Source organism: Antedon mediterranea, chromosome 10 (assembly GCF_964355755.1).
Source record: "Antedon mediterranea chromosome 10, ecAntMedi1.1, whole genome shotgun sequence".
Classification (NCBI taxonomy): Eukaryota; Metazoa; Echinodermata; class Crinoidea; order Comatulida; family Antedonidae; genus Antedon; species Antedon mediterranea.
The window spans coordinates 6,046,730-6,071,158 of record NC_092679.1 but is presented as its reverse complement, the minus strand read 5'-3'; the positions used below and the strand labels follow the sequence as shown (position 1 = coordinate 6,071,158).

Below are 24,429 nucleotides of genomic sequence, written 5' to 3'. Positions count from 1 at the left end.
CTTTTAAGAAAGGTTGGATAAATTGTATGAACAAAGCTCATTGTGGATTTAGGATGTAGAATGGGTAAACAAGAGAGAACTTACTTTTTAACATTAGCCTACAATTACTCATTATAGATTCATTTACAATTTATGTTTTAAAAATCAGTCCTATTCTTCTCAGCTACAAAACGTTTAGGCTAGTAATGAAAATGAACCAGCTGAAAAAAGATATTAAACAGTATTACAAAATACTGTATGAATTTATAAAGAGGATCATTACTGCAGTAAATTAGGATAGGTAGCAAAGCCAACTTTAAAAAAAAATAAAAAAGGTTATGCGCTTTCCCTTTAATTGATTGAATTTCTTTGTTGCTAATCAAGTACAAGATATTATCCTCTATTTTATTTGAAAATAATGATCTAAAAAATATCCTGGGGACACTCTGTTAAACAAACCTTCGTAGGGGATGCTTCCAAAATGACGGTATGTCTGAATACCGCCTAGAAATATTCTCATAGGATTATTTTATTGATATGTAATCTATCTGTTAATTTTTGATTAATGATAAAATGAGTTTTTAAGATTTAAATGATTTTATCGATTGAGTAGTTAATATCATAAGAGATCCAAAAACGTAAATGATTTAAAATTAATAACCCCACAAGAGAAAATTTATTTTTAATAACGTGTGGGATTATGCATGGTATTGATCTGGTATTGATTTCAAACGTTAGATGTTACTAAAACAATGGTATGCCTCCCTCTGTCGTTTTTATCGAATAATTACGAATTTGCTCAAATTAAATTTCATCCTAATCCAGAGGGGCGGATCCAGGATTATTTTGGTGGAGGGCACATACGATTGTAGTGAGCAAATACACTGGGGAGTCCAGGGCCCTTCGGAAATAATGCGTTTTATGGTGTTCTAGGAGATCACTAATGCACTCTGATTCGATCATGTAATAAAAATCTACAAATACAATTGGTAACATAGTCAAACGTAACCGCTTCTAAATATAGAATTGTAATCCGCTTCTGATATCTGTTTAATACAGAGTACAGTCATTAAAAATAAGAACATCAACTTCAAACTCAATCTATAAAAAGACATTCTATTCAGGTATTCTAGACACATGAATAATAGAATATAATTTGGTTTGATTTATTCAATATCGGCTCATTACAATTACAACAGAATACATAAAAATATATATAAAAGCCAGGATTGTCAAAAGCGAACCCAATCACTGTTTAAAGACTTTCCTTTAACATAAATAAAATATAATATAATGTGTCTAGCTTTTGACACTTTAGAGTATTATTTTATATAAGCCATGTTTGAAATGTTGGATCAAGATAATGAACAATCATTATTAGCACTTGAATGCACTTTCCAGGGTGTTATTACAGAAATTGTGTGATTTTCTTAATAACAAGTATTGTACAAGAGTTCTGGATCATAGCTGGAGATATCAGATGAATGGTAAAGAATGTGCCTAGCTTTTAACATTTTGGAGGGTTTGTTATTTAAATAAACCTTGTTTGAAACCTTTGTTAATAATACAATTAAACCATCATTGTACTGATTACTGTCATTCTGTAGGCCTATTGTACAAAAGATCTGTTTCATAGTTAGAAACATCAAATGAATGGTACTGTAATGAATTCAGAGGGTGTGTTAAAATCAGAAAGCCAGACACATTGTTTGAAATGTCGGTAAAAGGCCTACAGTATAATGAACCATCATTGGTGATTATGCATTTTCCAGGGTTGTAAATATTTTGTAAGTATTCTACAATACTAATTGCTGCATCATCTCATAGCTGGAGACATCAAATGAATGGGAAAGAATGTACTAGGTCTTGATATTTTAGTGGGTGTGTGATCTAAATAAATACAAAGTATTGTATCACATGCGAATAAGTATAAGGTACAATGAACCATGTTCAGTCAACTATGACGTTGTACTCAATTTATATAACTACTTAAAAGATATACAATTAGTGTATGCATGGCTAAAAGCAGCGGACCCTGTCCGAAGTCCTCATAAACAATTCAGGTAATAATTGAGTGAGTGAGTGGCCGAGCGGTTAAGACAGTGGAACCATAATCACGTAGCCATAACATCGGCAGGGGTTCGAGGCTCACTCACTCCATGGTTCTGGTGGTAGAACAAGTCTTCTCGGATAAGGACTATAAACCGTAGGTCCAGTGTACACAACTTGCTCGTGTGCACTTTAAAGAACCTAGTACATCTTTCGAGACGAGTAGGGGGTTACCCCGGTGTATTAGTACAACAGTATTAGTACATCACAGCCACTGATCACCAACTGGGCCCTCTGGGAGATCAGTCTTTGACTGAAGAGGTCACCCAGTATAAAGATAAAACAAAAAATTATACAGTAATCGCCATTTTAGCCATTCTTCACCGGCGGTAGAAGAACAATGTCTTGCAAACTATGAACTTTCAATTACCAAAATTTTGTTTTGGTAATGTCAGTAAATAAGAAAAATGTTGAACAACTAAGATCTACATTTCCTACAACATTATTGATTAAAATGAATTTTTTTATTTTTAAACCGGGAAACAAAATCATGGAAAACGTATTATACAGTAGTACAGTAAGTTGGTAAAAATTAAGAGTTTACAATTACTATGTACAGTAGTAAGAAATAAGCAAGGCAGTGTCCTAAATGTAGTATTTCATGACCTTTAAATAAGTGCTTTTGACCAATCACATACCTAGTGCTTTAAACAGGTTTTGACCAATCGTGAACCTTGTACTTTATTGATTACAGGCATGGTGTCTAATTTTTTTAAGGAAGTGTTTAATTGGAAAATTAAACAGTACTATTTTTACTTGAAGACTTAATTTAATGATACAAATTATCCTTCAAGATAATTAAAATAATAACAAAAGAATACAGTATTTAATTTCAGCATAAACCAATAATAAACTTCTCAAGACTGGCTTGAATTTTAAAAGCAAACATTAGATGTCTGATATGGGAAGTGGTCAAGGATTAGCTGACCACTCCTTCAATGGCCTGCTGTTGGGAGTTTTAGCAGCAAGGATATTTGTAGTAAAAATGGCCTTCAATCAGTATGAATGTTTTGTTTTGTTTTAACGAACTTGAACTTCAAAGAAACCTAAAATAGCAGTATAAACAATAGTTAAGAAGTTCTTAATTATTTGAGAAAGGATTAAATGGACATTGGCCTACATTCTTGAGAAACCTACAAATTCTTTAAATAATTTAGATGTTTTTGTATAGGAAGTTTAGAAAAGGTCCAAGGGGTTGATGGAAAGGAACTTTATTTATACAATATTTTCAAGTCTCCTGGAGAGACCAGATAGCCACACTATAATAGCTGTTGAGGCTAGTGGCTATAGCATCAATAAGGCAGCCTTTCCCTTCAATAATCAGATAAACCATGGAGGTAACAAATTATTTATTTTTACCTCCATGGATAAACTGTACAGTATCCAAATAGCTGCAGGTGCGAGTATTTTTTGTTTTAATGTGGCACCAGACTGTGTAGCTATTTGAGGCAAAAAACAGACATGCTCACTTGTTTCAAAGTGCGTGCAAAATTATGTAAATTCAACTTTGAACAAGAATATTTCTTACAAAAAACGCTGCTCGCTTATTGTTATTGCTAAGGTCAAGTCTGGGGGTCACTTCATCAAGCCTAGATACTTCAAGTATCCTATTACAAACAAAAACTTCAATGGACTGTTTTGATAATAATTCAATGATTATCTGACAGTGAATTATAGTAATATCATGGGACTCATAAATACCAGAAATGCTTTGGGATTTGTCATTAGACTTTTTTCCCAGCAGTTTTTTGGATTCAACAGGTGGTACCTATAAATTATAGTCGAGTTTCCATTTTAACAAAAATGTCAAAATGTAGTACTATACTGCTGCTTGATTTCATCTAATGAATGAGTTATCTCATGTGACGTAGCGGGCTAGAGCAGCAGTGTGAAAAAAAAGTTTGTTTAGAGATATATTAATTTAATGCTGAAAGATAATATGATCAAACCATAAAAGCACAGCCTTTTGACCCATATAACAGTGCAGTTCAAAACACTGAAATTCTTGTCACAGTGACTAAGAACATTACACTTAATACCTATACTGTGGTCTGAGTCATTCAAGATGCGTCAAGATTAGTCAAAGAAATTAAATATGAATTTTTTTTGCCACGTTAGTGTACAGTACCATCCTCATGCCGTATATTATATTATATTTTTGAAACTGTATTATATCATTTTGTTTGTATTACTGCCATGTAATGTAAGGAGAATTGATAGAAGTGGCAAAAAATGAAATATAAATTTTTAACAATATTTTGATTTTCTGTTATTTATATCAGACATATGCCAGGGTACTGTACTTAATTGCACGGAGGAAACGTTTCTTGACCAGTCAATCAGCCTTGACCACTCATAATTGGTTAATCTTAATGGGTCAGAACACACAAGAGACAAGAAAGTGGCCCTGGGCAATAGGAAGCAATATTAATATGAAACTACTAAAGTATCATAAATTTGGAATATTATACTGTTGAATCGAAACTCCATATATGCGGTGAAGGACAAGACATAAACTCATCTATTCTTCGGTTTCGAGCCAGTTGAATCTTTCACAGCCTTATACAAGATGTTATCATTCTCTTCTGTGTGTTTGTATACATAGATATATTCAATTCAATTTAACATTTATTTCTTTCAAACAAAATAATAATAAAAAAAGAACATTTCTTTTAATTACTAAATATTTTATGAAATTAAACAGACTTTAAAAAAAAGAAATGTCTTTCGAAAAAAATGGTAATATATTTCTATACCAATAACAATTTCTTTAGGTACTGTATTGTTATTATATTCAATACTAATATTCTACTGAATCCTCTGTTTTCTCAAATTCCCATACAGTATTACAACTAATACATTTGCCTTACTGTACCTTATTTACTTTTTTGTAAGATTGAAGTTGCCCAATGAGGAATGTTTTACTCGCCAATTTTAGGAAGAACAGACAGTGGGTTTACATTAAATTAGTATAAAATCAATAAATTGTGTGGCTACACCATACCTTGGATTCATCTGTTTTACGCTTGGTTTTAGCTGTTGCTGCGTCAGTGGTAGTCTTGTTCCGGTAAAACTTGAAAAACCTGAATCAAGTCTGTCGAGTTGCATCATCTGCTGATCAGCTTCCGGTTGCGAGAACTGTGAGCATCCGCTGTCACGAGCATCATCGTATGTCTCTGTTGGGGCACTGCTTGGTGGTCTTACAGGTCCGTTGTTTGAAGCTATCATTGTTTCAACCATGGCGGGGCTGGGTAGTTCTTCATAGTGGTGGTTTGGGTCGTGGAGCTTGTTGTCATGTGGTTTATTGCCATATATTGGTGGTGGTAAATAAGTTGGTAGTGGTGCTGTAAAAAACGAACAAGAAAAATATATTAGTTGTGCATCGATGATAACTATTTTATTATGTGTAAGAATAAAAAAAATGCCCGTATTGTAGAATTACACCCTATTACAGTATGTCCATGGGAGCCACATAGAGCTGTTCTACACACTAGCTTGATGGCTGTACTCTTTTTTTTTCATGTAAATGTTACTTTTATGCACATTATTGCCATTTAAAGGATGGAGAAAGAAAGTAATGAGATTGAAAGTAAGGATAAACTAGCTGGCGACTGTCTGAACTTATGCCCTTCAGTCCAGACTCCTTCTGTACCATTGTGCCAGTTTAGTAGTTTTTGGATAAGAGTCAAAGTACAGTATACAAATAGGGTTTAACTAAATTCATGCACTGTGATCAAGTATACTATAACGTAATAGAATTTAATAGAAGGTATAGGCCATTGTACTATATCTTATGACAAAACTGTCACGCATCATTAACTAATGTAAGTCTGTAATTTATTCATTAAAGTACGAACTAAAATAGCAATTAGCAAGATAAACGTATGTTTTAGTAAATAATTAACATAAAAATTAAATCCTATAAAATAAGTTGCGACAAGTTAATGAGTGTAACTTATTATTAACATTGTATTATAATTAATATTCCATAATGATATGTAGAACATTTTCTGTTTTAGTATTTTAAGTTGATAATTATGTAAACATAATTATTGTTTAATAATAATTGTGACTTGTGACGTATGTACAAAATAACACATTGAATATTCATCATATCATCGTCTCCTCATAATTCATACAATTACATACAACAAATATGTATTATATGATAATCGTAATACAATCTGTATATTTGAATTAGGATAACAGGTTTCTAAAATATAAATTATAAATATAAACTAACTTATTAGTATTGTATTTTAACTACCAAATATTGTATTGTTTCATTTAAAAACCATTCCACTTGTCCTTAATATTATGCAATAGGGTATCTGACGACAGACATCAAATAAACGTTGAATACATATTTATGACGTTCAACGACCATATGGTATCAAAGGTAATGACACCTCCACCATGGGACAATGTCTATTAGCAGGTCATTACTACAGTAGGTCATTACCATGACGATAATGTCATCATAAACCTCTTGAAATGACACAAGCTATTGAGGATGTTGATCATTTGAAATATATTATGAAATATTTAGATTACAGGTTGATTTGAACAAAGACAATGTAAAGATAAGTTTCCAGACTGGCTGAAGTTCAAACAGTAAAACAATCACAATATATTTAAATTGCCTGGTACAGATAGCTGATAATGTACACTGTAAATGTAATATAACCGCTAAGAGACACCTTTGTGACACACAAATGTCCCCTTACTGGTGTCCTCTTGCTTCTGAATAAAGGTTGGCTGTAGCGTTATTGTAGTTTGCTCTCCTGAATATAATTATTTATTTTATTTATGAAAAAGTGCAGTAATATTTAAATTTTAAAATATATAAATGGGATTGTTTTAACTTATTAAGTTTTTATTTTTAGGCCTGTGTTATTATTGCCCATAGTTGTAAAAATTTAGTATAATTTATGTAAGAGGGGCTGGACTTGATTAGTGTTTACACTATTTTCTAGCTCCTTCCTTATGTTTTAAAATGTAATATTATTTATCATTGTAAAACAAAATATTATTTGGAAAATAAAGTTGAAGTTGAAGTTGAATAGGAATGTGCCACAATGAAGGGGGCCCACCTTCCAAACGATATATAAACCAATTTTATCATATGTAACTTAGTCATCCTACGGTGGTATATTGAATCTGTAGAATAAGAAGTGTATTCTATTACAGCACTGTACAGTATACAGTACTACTCCTACAGATATTTCATTCATTCTTTAAATATTAACTCAGATTATTATAAGTAGAATAATTATCATAAATGGATTTTGCAGTCAAACTGCACGATTTCACAGGATTATCTTGTACATTCCATAGTAGGATTATCCATTTAACCTTTTTGATATTATATAAAAAGATTCTTTTACTATTTAAACTTACATATTTAGATAAAATATTATATTGTTGTCTACTACTATAGTACCAACTATTGGAGTATAAGCTTAGTTTTTTAAACTATTGTTATGTACAGAATACATAATATAATATATAATAATATACAGTATAATACTTCCTTATCAATTGTGTAAAACGCAACGATTGTTCAGACTTTGTCTCTAATATAAAACTATTTTTCTGCATTTTACTTGATAATTTTGACATTATAATATAAAATGTCCCCTAAAAGTAATCTATTATTGATATTAAACTTACATAAAGATAACATTTCATTTTATTAATTTTATTTCTATTCAATTGTTCATTGCATTTTAAAAAAATATCAGAATCAATATACTTTCTTTTCATAAATATTCTTTGTTTGTTGCTATAAAATAGAACATTGAATTAAATTACTTAGGAAAGCCAATTAAAAATGTGTTTTTCAATATAGATGTTGGAAAAATATGTGGAAAAACATGGTTCTTAAATACAGTATGACCAGACCATAACACCCATGTGAGTGTTAAACTGTAGGCCTATATGTTCAAGCTTTACAATAGGCCTCCAGTTGTATACTATCACAAAGTACCATATGTTACATGAATGTGTGGGTTGCTAAGGTCATTAGTGAGTGGTAACATGTTGAAATGACATTCATTTTCAAAGGTGTTAATTTATTAATATATCACATAAAGGTTTCAAATTAAAGTATACTATTGCAATTATAATGTGGTTTTTTGAGAATTTTCCAGGAAAAATTTTTGGTGAAACACCAAAGAAAAATTCTCAACAATCAGAAACCAGATGAATTTATTTCAACATTAAAGGTAGATTGGTTTAGCACTTGTTTTACACACCATAATACTGATGTTCAATCTTGAAATAAGTCATTTTATACTGGTAACAGTACAACAATGTACCACAGTACCTGTAAAAATCAAACTATGTGGGCTGATTTATCAAGGTAACTTTTACAACTTAATTTGTTATTTCCGAACTATGTTAAATAATGGTACCGGTACTAAACCTTCATTCATTTCAATATCCAATTTTCAAGTTCATTTTATATAATGACAATTAAATATGTTAATTAATAATTATGGATATCACCAGTTAAAACAACATGGAACTGCTAATGATGTAGTAAATAATTATAATTTTTAATTAGTAGTGGACTCTATTATTTTCATTTACATAATAGGTGAAGTCCTTGTGTAGGCATTGACAAGTGGGTATACATTTGAACAGATGTGAGTGACCATAATTAATGATAATCATATTAAATAATTAATTTTTCAAAAAAACATTGAAGGAGAAATGAGAAGTATCTTATGTAACATGTGAGAGTACAGAATTTGTTTGGACTACTTATAGTATCATACATTTTAAGGTATTATTAACTATATACAGTAAAGAGTATCGCGGTGCTGACGTCACGACAGTAGGTGGCGCTGCGTGGTTGCTGGCGCAACCAAAATGCGTTCGGAGTGAGTGAGTGACTCCAAAGTCACCAATGGTTTGGAATAGGCTTTATTGAAGTAGTAATTTTAAAATATAATAATTCTCAATAAAAACAAACTAAAATTTCAACAGATCACTATTTGTTTTTAATAATCTATTAATTCTTCAACTACAGTTAAAAACAACAAGCTAAGATACATAATTTGATAGAAATACAGATCTTTACTGTTTATGAACATAGTAGCGCTGAACGCATTTTTTGGTTGGCTTGCAACCATGCAGCGCCCTCTATCGTTGTGACGTCACACTGTGACACTCTATGATTGTTTTTAATACGAAGTACTGTATAACTTTAGAATATTTTTTTTTTTTTGTCTGGGGCTTTAAATTAAAGATGTATTGTCCCCCTGAAAAAAAAAAAATTTTCAATATTTTTGTTGAATAGGCCATTTTAATTGCACATAAAAGTTATTCACTTTGACCTCAATTTGGATTGAAAAAAATAATTTTTTACACGGGAAAATCGCAATTTAATGCAAAAATTAACCAACCGGAAGCTATTTGTCTGGAAGACAAATGTGTTCCGGTTTAATTTAACCCTTGACCTGAGTTAGCTCATAAATATTCATATTGTATGGATACATCGTGTGGATGATGATGCTTTCCAAATCAACAGCCAACAACGATAGCATGCAATGCATGCGTGCGAGAGAGTCGAGTGGTGATGCGAGACGAATCTTGCTTGAAGAAAACTACAGCTAGCAGAATGCTAAGTTAGAATTACAGTTGGTAACTTTGATGTTGAATCTTATTCATTTGAGGAGTTTTTGTTTCGCTAACAGGAGAGGCCTAGCTAGGCCTAGGCCCGAATTTGCTGCTACTGTACTACTAGTCTACTACTACTATTAGCACTGACAGTCTCGAGTAGCCTAACTGCTGCCTACTTCTGTCTCTAGAAGTAGAGTGTAGTAGGCCTAGGCAGTACACTGCTAGCTAGGGCTACAGTAGACCACCACCAGAAGGGATGTATTTTTGTTTCTATCATGATGAATTGGTTTATTGGTTGATTTCAACTATCTATTCGGCAGTGAAAATTAAAAAAAAAGAAAATCTAAATATTGTTTTGGATGTTTTACTGATGCAATATTTTAAAAATATTTTCTGTATCAAATGCAATAGGTTCAAATTAACATTCCGCAAATAAACATTTTATGCAGATATTTTGACACAAATTTTTTTTTTTTTTAGGTTGATTGATTGAACAATAAGAGCAAGTAGTGAGAAACAAAATGTATCGTACAGTGGCAACATTCACAATTTATTGAAACGTTTCTTACTATTAAAATGACACTTTGTAATGGATGTGAGCGATCTTAGAAGACTATATAGCTGTCGTAATTACTGCCACAATCAACACATTGATAATTAGTAGACAAATTGACACAAAAAACAATACAGGAATTCAATAAGATATACTGTATATATATATTTTATTAACTCCTTTTGCACTGTAATATTTACAGTAAAATTATGAAGTGTAAGTAAATTTGAAGAATTTATCCTGTGTACTGTTGTAGTAGTTTTTTTTTATTTATTGAATGTTATGTTTACAAAATAATATACTGTACATATAATACAAAAAAAATTATACAATATTTTACAAGCTGGACAAGAACATATTGGCCGAATGCAGCAGGAGAGTCAGAAATATTTTTCCTGCAATATCCAATCATATTCCAATACCGAGTCTATCATTGTTGTCTTTGGGTGACCTCTGTTCCAGTCTTCATCAGCTCAACGTCTTTAAAAAAAGTAAAAGCAAAGTATGAAAATCTGGAAAAAATAGATCATGCATATTTAGTGCAAAATTGGGCTAGTGAAATTGCTTACTTTGACATAGTCAAATAAGTATACTACCTTTCTATGGTAATTAAAACACATTACTTATAATGTTATAACTTATAAAAAGAGAAAATAAATATTTGACTTACTACAGTACAGAGAACATTTGTTTGTGTTGTAAAATGGCTAAGCTGGCTTTTCCCCTCTGTCTACTTGTTTGTACTGTCTGTGCTGCTGGAAGGTTCTCAATTTCAGGCTTGTATTGCAACCATTTTCCCTGAAAAATGTTTGTTTTATTTTTATCATAAAAATTAGTTAAACAAACTTCAACTGTAAATATATATGGTACAGCAAGCTGGCTGTATTTTCGGAATGTAGTTAAGATTGATGGCATATAGCCTAGGCCAGTCTATGAAGAGTACAATGTATAGGGCCTAGCTGGGCATCTTCTGCAGGGACCCGATTGTCACAGTGTGCTTGCTACTAGCCTAATAATATGCAGCAGCATGTATTAATTATTCTAGCCTAGGCTAGCCCTGAACTGAAAAAATCCCAGGCTAAGTTAATTAATTTACCTTCCTGTTATTATTGCGTTATATATATTATTATATTTAAAATAACCGTCTAGGCCTACTTACCGACACATTAACAGCTCAGCTTTAAAAAAAAAAACTTTACATATTTATACGATCATGCCAGGGAAACCCACAGTCGAGTCGCGTCGATCTCTGGTGGTGTTGTTGTGTACATACAACGTGCATCGTCCATTGTTAGATCAGATCTCTGCTGTGTGGATGCTCATTAACATATCATGCATATGTATGAGTTAGCTCTACCGGCCTAATTTCTGAGCCGATGAGTTCGAAAAAATGGTAAACTTATTTTGATTTTTTTATAAGCGAAATCAATATTTTTTTCGGATTTTTTTTCGGTGGAAGTGAATAACTTTATGTTAACTACAAAACAGTCTATTCAAAATTAGATTTTTTTAATCTTTATTTTTCATTTTTAGGGGGACAATACATCTTTAAAAATAAGGTTATTGTTCAATTTGCAATTTACTGTTTATAATACAGTACCTTGAGATTTTTCCAAAATATTAATAATCCAAAAAAAAAAGTTACCCGCCAATTTACTCTGCATTTAATCTGCATATCCTGCCAGTGATGGACCAATCGTTGGTTTGGATTATTAAACATGGTTTAATTAATCAACTAAACACATGTGCCATTTGTCTTTTGTCTAATGAACAACGGACTAAAAGCGATGAATGAATTTTATATATTAAAAACAGTGGGGAAACTTATTACTTCGGTACTTCAATTCAGATAAAGAATTTGAAATTGAATTTAAATCATATCATTTGGAGCTTACATTATGGCACAGTTTCTGTAAGTGTTTGTATGAATGTCCTAAAAATGATGACGTGTTAATAGTTTTCCAGGTTATTTCTGACGTATACTGGTACCCATTTCTTATTTGATTATTGTTACCCGAATCAAGAAAGATAAATGGTTTTGTCTTTGTTTTATAAATACATTATTGCTATAAGACAAAATAATTGGTGAACTGAAGTTGAAGAATCTGAACAGAACTGTACATTCTAGGAAAAAATAGCTTTTAAAACATGGGATAATTGAACACAAGTTAAGGTAGGTATTTAACCCATAGATCTAATTTTATACCTCCATGGTTAACCCAATAAATCACTCAAGGGTGTGATCTATGATCTAAACACTCGCATACCAAACAGTCCAAGTCATAATAGAGTGAGGGAGTTGTTATTTTACAACTCCCTGCATACAACTCCTCTGTGTTGTATGAAAACACATCAAGCTACAATAACTACATCATTTTATCCCTAATATAAAAATAAACTAAATTGTCTTATTTATATAGCAGCTGCAGCAGTACACTTCAATATAAACAAAATAATGAAGAGACAGGGAGATTTGGTTCAACAACCATGTTAGAAAAATGACTTACCATAGTCAGTAGTGGGACTTCTGTCCAATTGGTTGAAGTGTTGATTATGGTGTAACATAGACCCAGGGGAAGACATGTTCCAAAAAGGGGAAAGGCCGTATTATGTATAAGTACACTTGGCAGTGATGGCTTAATCCAATGACTAAATACACTACATACAGGCCCAAAGCACCCTTCTCATTTCACGCTTGACTGGGTAGATAAAATGTGCTCAAAGACCACCTTTAATACACGCCTTTCTATGACCATTGATATCAACCAATCAGAGGTTGTGTTTGAGAGGCTGGCGGGAGATTGTTCAGCCTTCCATTCATTATACCATTATAGCTTTGTCATTCTGGTCACACTTCAGTAAACAATGTAAACAGTGAGTAAAGCTCATTATTTATCCAACAACTAAAAGTTTCTAAAAATTATACTCTTTTTCTATAAAGCAATTGTATCCTGTGACGTTCTTTTTATAATTTCAAAACCGCAGGAATTTTGTGAATAAAATTGATCTAAATTTATTTATTTACAAAACTGTCCAAAAAAGCATTCTCTAAATTTGTTTCAAATCAAAGACAGAAATTCTACTAAAAGCACGCCCTCAGATAAATTCCGAAGCAAATTTAATGAATTTCATCTTCAGACCGTTTTTCATCAAATTTATCATAAAAATGTTTAGATATTTTTTTAAAAGATGAAAATATACAGGAAATTATAGATTGATAGTTAGAATGTATGATAATAAACATATTTTGATGTAAGATGTTTAGTTTATACTGTATTTATTTATTTATTTATTTATTTGGAATTACACCTTTAGATCGGTGGCACACTTAGCACAAAGGTGCATCCTTCAAAACCACAGGAATTTTACTGAAAAAAGAAAATTACTGAAAAAATGAAAATGCTGTGGGCATCAGTGGCTGGATCTCAATGGAGATACAAAATAACATAAGCACTGAAAAAATGACAGTGCTGTGGTCATCGGTGGCTGGATGTCAATAAGGATCCAAAAAAATAAGCCAAAAACTAAATTAAAACCATCAGCCAGAAACATTTTCAGAGCTTTCAGGCAACACTAGCCCTTCATCAGTGCAAGTCATTAGCATAAAATGTTTATAAATAAATATTAAAAAGTAATTTTTAAATTCTTAAAATTTGGCAATGTTTGTTTATACAGTACTATATTCTAATACTCTGATGATACAGTAAAATAATTTTTATAGACTTTTTATAACATATATTGTTCAATCCGTCTGTATTTCTAATTATAATTTTCTATATCTCTGTGTCTTAGAATAATAAATTACATCGCGTCACAAACGAATATTGGCAGTGAGCCAATTTCATTTTGCTTACGTATGACTAATTATTCCCATACATTTTCCACTGATTTTATTGGTCGGTTAAGTCATTAGCATAAACTCATTCACAAGATGGTTTTTTTTACTACGAATAACATCCGTCTATGAATACAACTCAACTTATGAATGAAAAAGGAAGCTAAGGTATTAATATTTCCTTTTATACACAAGTAGTTGGAAAAAATAATTTGCATATTTATTTTGAATTATGTTAATGAGTTTTACTACTGGCTATTAAATGTAAAATATTAGCTTATGAATAATAAGAAACAATAAAATTAACTGTCATGTTTATATATGTTTTTTTATCTATTTATAAGGAAATAAAAAATAAAATAATTTGCATATCGTACTTAAAAGTAATCTAGGATTATTCTTTTTCTTGATATAAAATGAAATTTAATCTATGTGGTAGAAAGTCCGCATATATTAGATGCCATAAGGTTTATTAATATCATTTCCACTAGTAGTAGAAGGATATATAATTTGCAGGGATAACTGCAAGTTCAAATCTAGATTTTACTTTTATAATTATTTCCTCATCCTCAATGAAATCATTTTTTTTTTTATTGACATTGAAACATTTTTTAAAAATTCATATTATAAGTTTAGTATATTTCATTTAAATATATGTTTCAATATATTCTTTTCAAATCTAATATTTCTTACTAAATTTTATAATTTAATATTTACAAATAACTTCTTTGTTAATTTGAAGCACATGTATGTATTAAATAATTTATTAAAAGCATTTTCTTTATATAAACAAGCATCTTGTCCTTTTACGAAATATTATTTAGTGCGCATATCACAACTCCACACCCATGCTGTACATCCCACAAAAACCCACATAATATTATTACCATATGTCTCCACTAATCTAGGTTCATTTTATCTTGATCAAAATCACATCAAGAAACTGTAGGCCTATGGTTCCTCTATTTTATTGTAAAATAATTTTAGCCAATGACATCATGGATCTCAGAAGGTGTTAGGTTGTTTCGAGAACGAAAAATCATCCGATGAATGTACACACAGATTTGTACTGTACCTTCCTCTCTAATTATTAATGATGATCTTAACATAAACAATTAATTAAAAGATATAAAAACAGTTCAAAAGAATTACTTACAGTAAATTACATTCCAACCGTTGTTATTACTTGGATAATGGTAGAACTCGTTGGCCGACATGTTAAATAAAATTATTGTCTAGTTTAATAGAACTGTCTAGTACAAGTAGCTGCCGGTAATATATCTGTTGAGAGACTGCTTTGGTTGGCTACGTAAATAGCGCGATCTATTCACAGAATAGCAATCAATAATGGAATGTGGTTTTGTCACAGTGCACAGCATGACAAAAAATGAATTAAACATGAGCTCAACTAGCCACTCACTGCCAAGTGTCTTTTGTAGTTGCATATCCTTGGTGATATTATAGAATATTACATATAGTCTCTATTCTAAATACCTGTTGTAAACATAGCCTTGGTAGTTATCTGGCCTAACTGTAGCTTAGCTGAATTCTTGCCAAAATTTGATGATCATTTTATTCAGCAATCTCTAACTAAATGTACCAGCAAGGTTTCTCTGTTCAATATTTACAATACCGGTTAATATTTAAAAGAGCATGTGACAATACGATGTGTATTTACAATTCTTTATTTAAGTAAAGTGTTATATAATAATCATTATCCAATCGTTTATATACATATGAAGTGAATACCGCGGCGTAATACAAAGTTATTTACAATACTTCTAGGTAGGAAATCACATGTCATGTTTATTGATTATTAATGGCACACTGCCAAGATTGTGTGGTAAACAAACACAATGTTGTCAATAATTAAAAACATATGTTGGTATCTGTTTACCAATTATGGAATATAGATACTAAATCATATTAATTATAATTATCATTTTAACTATTTAATACATTGCATCAGGGAGATAAGTCTTTAAAGTTAAACGGAGTAGGGAAAAACCGTATTTAACTTTAAAGAATTTAAACATAATCGCAAATTGAATGCTTCCTAATAACTTTAACAATATGCAGCATTAATGATAGTTAAAAAGATAAAATATACAAGAGAGAAGTTAATTAGCTGTAAATTAAAAGCTGTAATCATCGTCTATTCAACCATTATTTGGTTAGGAACCAAACCTTTATAATGCAGATATTGATTTTTAATGTTAATTCTTGTCATTATGCCAATTAAAAGTAGGTAAATCAAACTTTGCACAGTAGGTAAAACTTGGCACAAAATAGGTAAATATTTGCAAAAATTAAATGAACCTTTCACAAAATAGGTAAAACTTGGAACAAAATAGGTAAAGATTTGCACAAAATAGGTAAAACTTTGCACAAAATAGGTAAAGATTTGTACAAAATAGGTCAAACTTTGCACAAAATAGGTAAAACTTTGCACAAAATGGCTTAAAGGTTTACAAAATTGAAGGGTTAAAAGTTTTATGTAAAGTGGTTAAACATTTGCACATAGGTAACATTTTCACAAGTTTTACACAAAGTCACTCAAAGTTTTGCACAAAATGAGAATAAAGTTTGGAGCAACAATAGGAATAGAACCACAAACCCTTCCGGTAATACTAGAGACTACATTGAGGGCGCTGGCAATTGACTCTACAGTAGTTATATCTTTCAAATATATAAAGTAAACCTACTAAGCTTCTGCAAACTTCAGACCACTTTTGCTAAATAAAGAGACCACACTGAGGGCGCTATAAATTGACTTTACAGTAGTTATTTAATATTCAACTCTATAAAGTAAACCCAAGCTTCTGCAAACTTCCTAACACTTCCGGCCAAATATTAATTCATGTTGATTAATATCCTAAGGGAATATTTGTGTAGTCTATTGACTTTTATTCAATTTCGTTAACAGAGAATGACTAGTTTGCTTAAATGACCTGGAATTCTGACCTTTATGGTACAAAACAAAATTTAAGTCTTCGTTGCTTCGAAGCTTATACTGAATGTTGGTGTTATTAATTTGTTTGCAGTTTCTTAGGCAGTGACACCGCAAACCTCAACAACCACCTACAGGGAACATTTTCGCCCGGTGTAGCATTCACATTACAGTACCACCACAAATCATATATATAGTGAAAAATGTTCACTCCAAATTCAGATTAGTTATTGCTAAAATATTTAATGAAAATGTTGTCCTTACTATTATTTATTTTCTAGGATAGTGATTAAATCTATGCCTCTTAAAATGAACTATTATTATCTCTTTTTTTTCCGATTAATATTAGAAAAGGAAATGGTTTAGACTGCAACTAAAAGACAATGGTTTCCTATGCTGTATTTGGAATGAGCCACTGTAACACTGGCTATGTTTGTCTGTTCTAAAATAACTTTGGTTTCATAACCGGTAACTGTCAAAAAAAAAAACTAGTTTTAGATTGGTCTATTGCCAAATGATTTTCGTTTTTCTGTGTACAAGACAAGATTTTTACTATCGAACAATATTCAATTCATTTTAAAGACACTGCTCCTAACAAGTCTCTCTAAGTGCTACCTAATTGGTATTTGACAAAAAAAAAGTATTATTTTAGTTAGTAAGAGTATTAAATTAGAAGAGTATAGGTAACATTTTGCTTCACTGTGTCTAAAAAAAAACACCATGGAAAACTACAGAATTATAGTCATACACATTTTTATTCTCAGTTAGGATTCATTGGTTGATCCCTCATGGTCTAAAGCATCTACATTCAAAACTGTAAGAACTAAACATTGTCAAGATGACATCACCCCATTATCCAAACCTGAACTTTGACATTGTAAAAAATAATGAGCACATTACCTTCAGCAGTAGGATCCACTTCATCAATACACTGGTAATCATTAAAGACCGTTAATCGTTTATTTTCAATCTGTCTGCCACAGTTCACTGTTAAGCCTACATTACCAACAGTATTCAAAGTTTCTATTTCAATTGTTGAACTGCTGTTTTCATCCATCTTCATCTGACTACAAAATCTTAGACTTATGGATAGAGTAACAAAGTTCAGATTTATATGAATAAATTAGGAAAAAGATGAGTTCTGGAATAGTGATTTTAGTAAAAATCTTCTACAACACCAGCAACAACTTGAAACTGCAACAATTGATAAAAAAGTTCTGGAAAATTCACTCAAATAGACAGGCTTTTGGTACCGAAAAACTCTCTTTCAGCAAAAAGTTCATAAAACAATTTAACAATCAGTTTCAGCATAAATGTTTTTGTACCGAATATTCCAAGGCACTTTATACAAACAGGAGGAAAAAATAGCAAGTTCTGGAATTGTTACTTAGTACGATGACTGATAATTACGAAGTAATACAAGTCGGATAAAATGACTTGCTCAAAAGAAAAACCTTGAAAAAACTTATTACTATATGCATAGGTAAGCAGCTAACCCTGTGCGCAAATACAGGACATAAATGAAAACAATTCAACTGCAAACTAATTCATTTGATGGTTAGGAACAATCACACCAACTCCTTCCGTAGTTCAAAGCACAGATCCAATCACAGAGTTCTCAATTGTTTTGGCAGACAAAAATTACAGGAGCATTCTGATCCCATGCGTGGCACAATGAAACTAAAATCACAGGAAGCAATTCTCTCCAGCAAGTTTTCCTTTCTTTTCTTCGATTCCAACCGGAAGAATGGAATTGAAGAACTATATTCTACTTTTTGTAAAAATTACTAAATAATGAAGAATTCAACCAAGATGTTTTGCAGAAGCATGGATATGTCGAACTGAGTTCAATTCAGAAGGCCTGGCTTCTAGATCATATTCTTGAATCATGAAGGAAGGAGTGACTTTCCATGCTTGATTAACTTTGAATTAACTTTAAGGAAAATTTATGGGCTTCTTGCACAACTTCCATATAAGTACATATGTACTCACGAATGGGTCATCATCCCTGTAAATTGAGCTATGTATTTTGTTACATTTGTGCACTATAAGTATTAACTATTATTACGTTTTAGTTATTTATTATGGAATAGAAACTGCTAAAGTTATTACTACTAGTCATGTGAACTTATACTTGATAAGACAATAGTATATTAAGTAACCTAAAAAGGAAACAAAATATACAATTACAGTAGTATACTAGAAAACCACCTGTGGGATTTCCTTAAATGCTTCTGTATACCTCCAGCTGGGATTTAAAAAAAAAAGAATTTTACAATGTTGTTTTGAAACAGTAACTCCTTATACGCCTGTCATTATAACTTATATTGTTATTTTTTACTATAGATTGTAAAATTTCCTGATACTTTTTGAAGGATTTTTCAGAGCTAACATGATTACGGTACATTAAAGCTGTCAAAAAGGGAAGTGAGTCCCTCTGGTGCAACTAACCCCCTAGATCATCCTCTGATTTTGTCAAACATTTTCAGTTGTGTTTAAGCACTGCATGTTTTTTTGTAATAATATACTACATTAGTTTCTACATTAAAAGAAAAATGTCAACAAGCTATGTGAACATTTTTTCATATCATTTTCTTACTACATCTTTTCAAGCAACATCTTTTTTCTTCTTATTTTGGTAGGATAGACAGATGCCTTTTCACCACTTAAGTTTTTGCAAATACTGATCCGGCGAGCTCTCACATGGGAGCTTCAAAGTGCTGGAAAATGGAGCAGTGTAAATGGTTCCTCTGCTTTTCTTCTTTTTGGATCAATTTTGTGTGCAAAGCACTTAGAAACATTGTTTAGGTATTATATAAGACAATATAAATACAAATGAATACTGTATTAAAAATCAATATCAAATTATGATTAGAACAAGTATATGTATTAGTTCCTTCCAAAGATATCAACAAGGTTGATCACCTGACACTTCCCTAATTCAGGGATACATTTTACGCAAATTGGTTCATTAGGACCACTAATTCCCACTCTAACATTTTATCTGGATTGTGTGACCTATGACGCATGAATGGGTTAGAGGAGGAAAGGCAAGATATCCTATTATCAGTGAAACGTATCCATCGTTTTACCTTTGTCTACCATTTGTAATCTACTGTAACTTGTAAGCATTCTGTAACAGATGTATAGTTTTTTTCCCAAATCAAAGGGCTTGAAATTCACCCTAGCAAACTAGCCATTTGGGTGGTTCATTTTGTTGTGGCTAAAAAAGGTAAATTTCTTTCCCCGAGACAAAGTTGAAGATGTTTATTTTCAACAATAAAGAATATCGATATTAATAACCACTATATCGTGGTACTACCAGGATACACCCAAAAAACTGTTCACAAAAACAGATCCAATGTAACAACAGACAAAAGATGACAATGAAACGTTTTATTACAATCATGGAGGATATAGTTCCATACTATATATTGCAATAATACATTTCCTATAATAAAATAAATCATACATTTGTTACCTTAATCATAAATTTTTGCTCATAAATATAATAATAAAATTAATAATATAATCATACTGGGACAGCTGGTTATATTTAAACATATAGGAACTATTCCCACAAAATTTAAATTTTTAAACAAAGAAACTAAAAAGGCAGAATTACAGCCCAATTTATTAGATATTGAGGTAGCTCCTAATTGATTGTAAAAAAGGTAAACTTACTGTACACCAATAAAAATGAGGTTTTAATTGACCATTAATATATTATCTTTATATGACATACATTGAAGATTTACGAGGCTTAAAACAGGTGATAGGTGATAGCTTCTTTCTGTTCGGAGCTAGGTCTCTTTTACAGCCTTGTCTGAAAGTGCTGCTTGTACAGGGCCTATTACTGTACAGTACTTTTGTTTGAAAATGTTATAAATTTTAAACACAGTATTCTGCTGCCCTCTATATTTCTTTAACTTCAGATATATTACTTTTCGTATCCGGACAACTACGCCCTGGACAACTACCACCTGGACAACTACCACCTGGACAACTACCACCTGGACAACTACCACCTGGACAATAACCCCGATAGGACAACTACCACCCGGACAATAAGCCCCATAGGACAACTACCACCCGGACATTTACCCGCTAAGACAACTCCCCTCTAGGACAACTACCCACTAGGACAACTACCCACTAGGACAACTACCCTCTAGGACAACTACCCACTAGGACAAGTACCCACTAGGACAACTACCCACTAGGACAACGTACAACAATTTATCTCATGTTAAATACATTTTCAGGAAAAAAGTTAATTCAAGAACCTATTTTTATTCATTTATTTATTTTAACTGCCAGATAGAATATTAACTTTTACCAATTTTCTATAATTACTGTAAAAACAAATAGATTACAGTAATTGAAATGTCCCTTTAAGTTCCGTTACAGGATAAAAAGCTTAAACGTTTCCTATAATCATAAACAAACTAATGTTATGATAAAATGATTAAGGGGATTCACTCCACATTCAAGGTACTTTTTTTTGTTATCAGGAAGGCTTTGCTTAAAGTTCTAAGCTTAACATCCAATTTAATTATATATGCAATTTGATACAAATTATAATTTTTCCTTGACAATAACAGTCCAATACTATAATCTACAGTATAAATATTTAACATGTTTGTGTGTTGCAATGATTGTGTGTTTGTTATTATATGTTCCTGTACTACTTTCTTGGTATTTTTGTTAAATAAGGTTTAAAAGTTCAATACTTAATAATTTTATATTATTATTGATAATTCCCTTATATGGTAAAATGCCAGGAAAGACAAATGACCTATATTAATCATTTAGATCCTTCTTATCAGGATATCTGCCAATTAGATTACCGTAAGTGACCACCTCATTTTGAATGTCCAGATTTTGTGACCAAAATAAAAGTCATATTTTGGCTACCATCCAGTGCAAGGTTACTACTGCACTTTAATTTCACATTTAATCAAACTTTAAGAAAAATTTAAACTATGATTTGGACCAGATCTTGAAGCGCCCGAGGGCTCAAACGTAATAGTAAATGGTTTATATTTAAAGTACACACCACATTGTCTATATTGTCATAACATGTTTTTAAAATGTCTAACAATATCTAAATGTTTTGGCAATCATTCCAAACATCATGGATTTTAAAATAATTAGATAAATATTTAATCCATGCAAAAATGTAATGTACATAAATAAGTACATAATTGTAAATTCTTATTTAGATAAGCACACGGGACACATAACAAAGAATATGAATCTCTTGTTGAATAATTGTTACAAATATACGCTGGAAACCATTTTCTGCTTTGTGTTCGGTTCATTGCATCGCTGCATTTTAATTTAAGTAAAAAAATTCTGTGTTAAAAATAATAATGCATTTCTATATTAATATCTATTTAATTTTACTTTACAAAAAAAGTTGATTTAATCGTAATTCTGAATTAGAGCCAACAAACCCTCCCTTCACACGCCCCTACAATGACAAGATGACCATCGTAAACGTCATCTATCGTTAAAACCTGGGTCATATTTTAATCAGGTCACTATCAATCCCATAATAGATACCGAAAATCTTTCAAAATATACGAAAAGATAAAACAGCTGTCGCAGAGGTGTCAATGGCGCGTCACGTAAAACGACTCAACAGTCAGCACTTAAATTTAGGTAAATTGAGTAATCGTAAAACAGGAAACTGTGATTCACTACGAAGTTGTGTTTTGAAAAAGCGCATCAATGACCTAGAATGCGGTAAACTGTTAACGAACTTGACGAAAAGAATCGGTTGCATCAGTCAAGAAGCAACTTTCAGTTGCAACTTGTTTTGGCCTAGTTTGAATGTTTTGTCTACGCAGGAAATCTTCAAGTTCCTACCATAAAACTGGTTTTTTTATGAAATTGTAATGTTGTGAAAAATTCATTTCTAGTTAAGTTGTATCTTCAAACTTGTGAATAAATTAATTTTAATTATAAGCATTTTGTGTTTTGTTTTTGGCCTGGAGTTGGAGAGACAAATAACATTCATTTTGTTTGGAGGGGGGGGGGGGGGGGTTGAAAGGGTGCCTTTTAATCGCTATTAGTTACCTAGTATCACAATGAAGATGATATAGTTAAAAAGTGAAAAACACAGTTTAAAGAAAGTAAAATGAAGGGGGAAAAACAAGTACTGGAAATAAATAATAAAACTATACTATAATAATAAAAGTGCATGTCATGACCATTGGCAATAAGAATAACGGATTTAGACCACAATTGTTGACATTGGACCAGGATCACAGTTGTACTACCTCCTACAATAAATTGTTTTTGTGATGTCAACAAAAATAAATTAGTATGACGATACAGGATAGGGATTATTCCACCACAGGAATTACATTCTACCGGTTTTTCATAAAGAAAATATTGGGATTTGATCGGATAAGTGCATCCAACCATGAAGAAAAAAGTTGACTTTTTTCTCCACAATACAAAACCAATAATTTTTATTTAAACAACAACATTTATTCAACATCAACAGACAGTTTACATTGTTTATGGTCAAGACACACAGAAGCCAAAGTGGCTTGTCTTTGTAGTCCCTAAGCATAAAAAAAAAATGGACGCATTACAATTACAAAAAATGACATTTGAAAATGACAATTAAAAAAGTTATGTTTATCATGATGAACAAAGTTGAAACTGCATTGCATTGTGATATTCTATACAAATGATGTTGAAAAAAGCAATAATTTTAAAGAACCATTAAGTGGCTAATAGGATATGCGCATGTTGAAACAGAAAGCAGATTGATTGAGTTTCGATAACTAACTATTTTTATCACATATTTCACAGATTACATAAAACATAGGCCTTATCCTAATAACAAGCCGACACAATAAACTTTGCTATAACAACGAATGTGATGAACCACAAAAGGACCAGATGCGGAGGCCGTTTAATTTTTACCTTTAGTCTCTTCGAACACAACAGGACAATGTGTGCTATTCCATTAATAACATTTCTAAAAATGGAATGCAATATCATTATATTATTACATTTCCTTATTTGGCGGTATTCCTTTACTAAAGATGATAGCGTATCAATTGTCAAGAGTTATTAACAAAATAGAAACGTTTCAATGAAATATTTTTATAAGAATTGGTCTTCATCACTGGTTGTTATACTCTATATAAAAAGCCGACACGATAAACTTTGCTATAACAACAAATGTAATGAACCACAAAAGGACCAGATGCGGAGGTTGTTTAATTTTTACCTTTTATAGTCTTTTTAAAAGTGCTCGACAACAACAGGACGATGTGTGCTATTCCATTAATAAAATTTACTTCTAAAAATGGAATGCAATATTATCATATTTTCTTTTTGGCGGTATTC

The 24,429-nt window shown here is 31.4% G+C and overlaps 1 protein-coding gene and 2 long non-coding RNA genes across 4 annotated transcripts in view; 1 reads left to right on the top strand and 2 right to left on the bottom strand.

The window, feature by feature from the left end:
* LOC140061076 (uncharacterized) overlaps nucleotides 1–24,429 on the bottom strand; it is a 45,228-nt gene that overhangs the window by 14,984 nt on the left and 5,815 nt on the right. The window contains exon 3 of the mRNA XM_072107500.1: nucleotides 5,093–5,432. Within this exon, the coding sequence (XP_071963601.1) occupies nucleotides 5,093–5,432 (340 nt within the window). The remainder of the gene's footprint in view (nucleotides 1–5,092; nucleotides 5,433–24,429) is intronic.
* Nucleotides 9,400–10,944, top strand: LOC140060541 (uncharacterized). The gene is made up of 2 exons (XR_011847340.1): nucleotides 9,400–9,738; nucleotides 10,198–10,944. It is a non-coding gene; the product is annotated as an uncharacterized lncRNA (long non-coding RNA).
* LOC140060540 (uncharacterized) lies at nucleotides 10,421–11,735 on the bottom strand. 2 transcript variants are annotated; one of them, XR_011847339.1, is made up of 3 exons: nucleotides 11,430–11,735; nucleotides 10,941–11,068; nucleotides 10,421–10,782 (listed from the first exon to the last, which is right to left on the bottom strand). It is a non-coding gene; the product is annotated as an uncharacterized lncRNA (long non-coding RNA). The 2 variants fall into 2 exon arrangements; XR_011847338.1 differs by having other exon boundaries at nucleotides 10,421–10,750.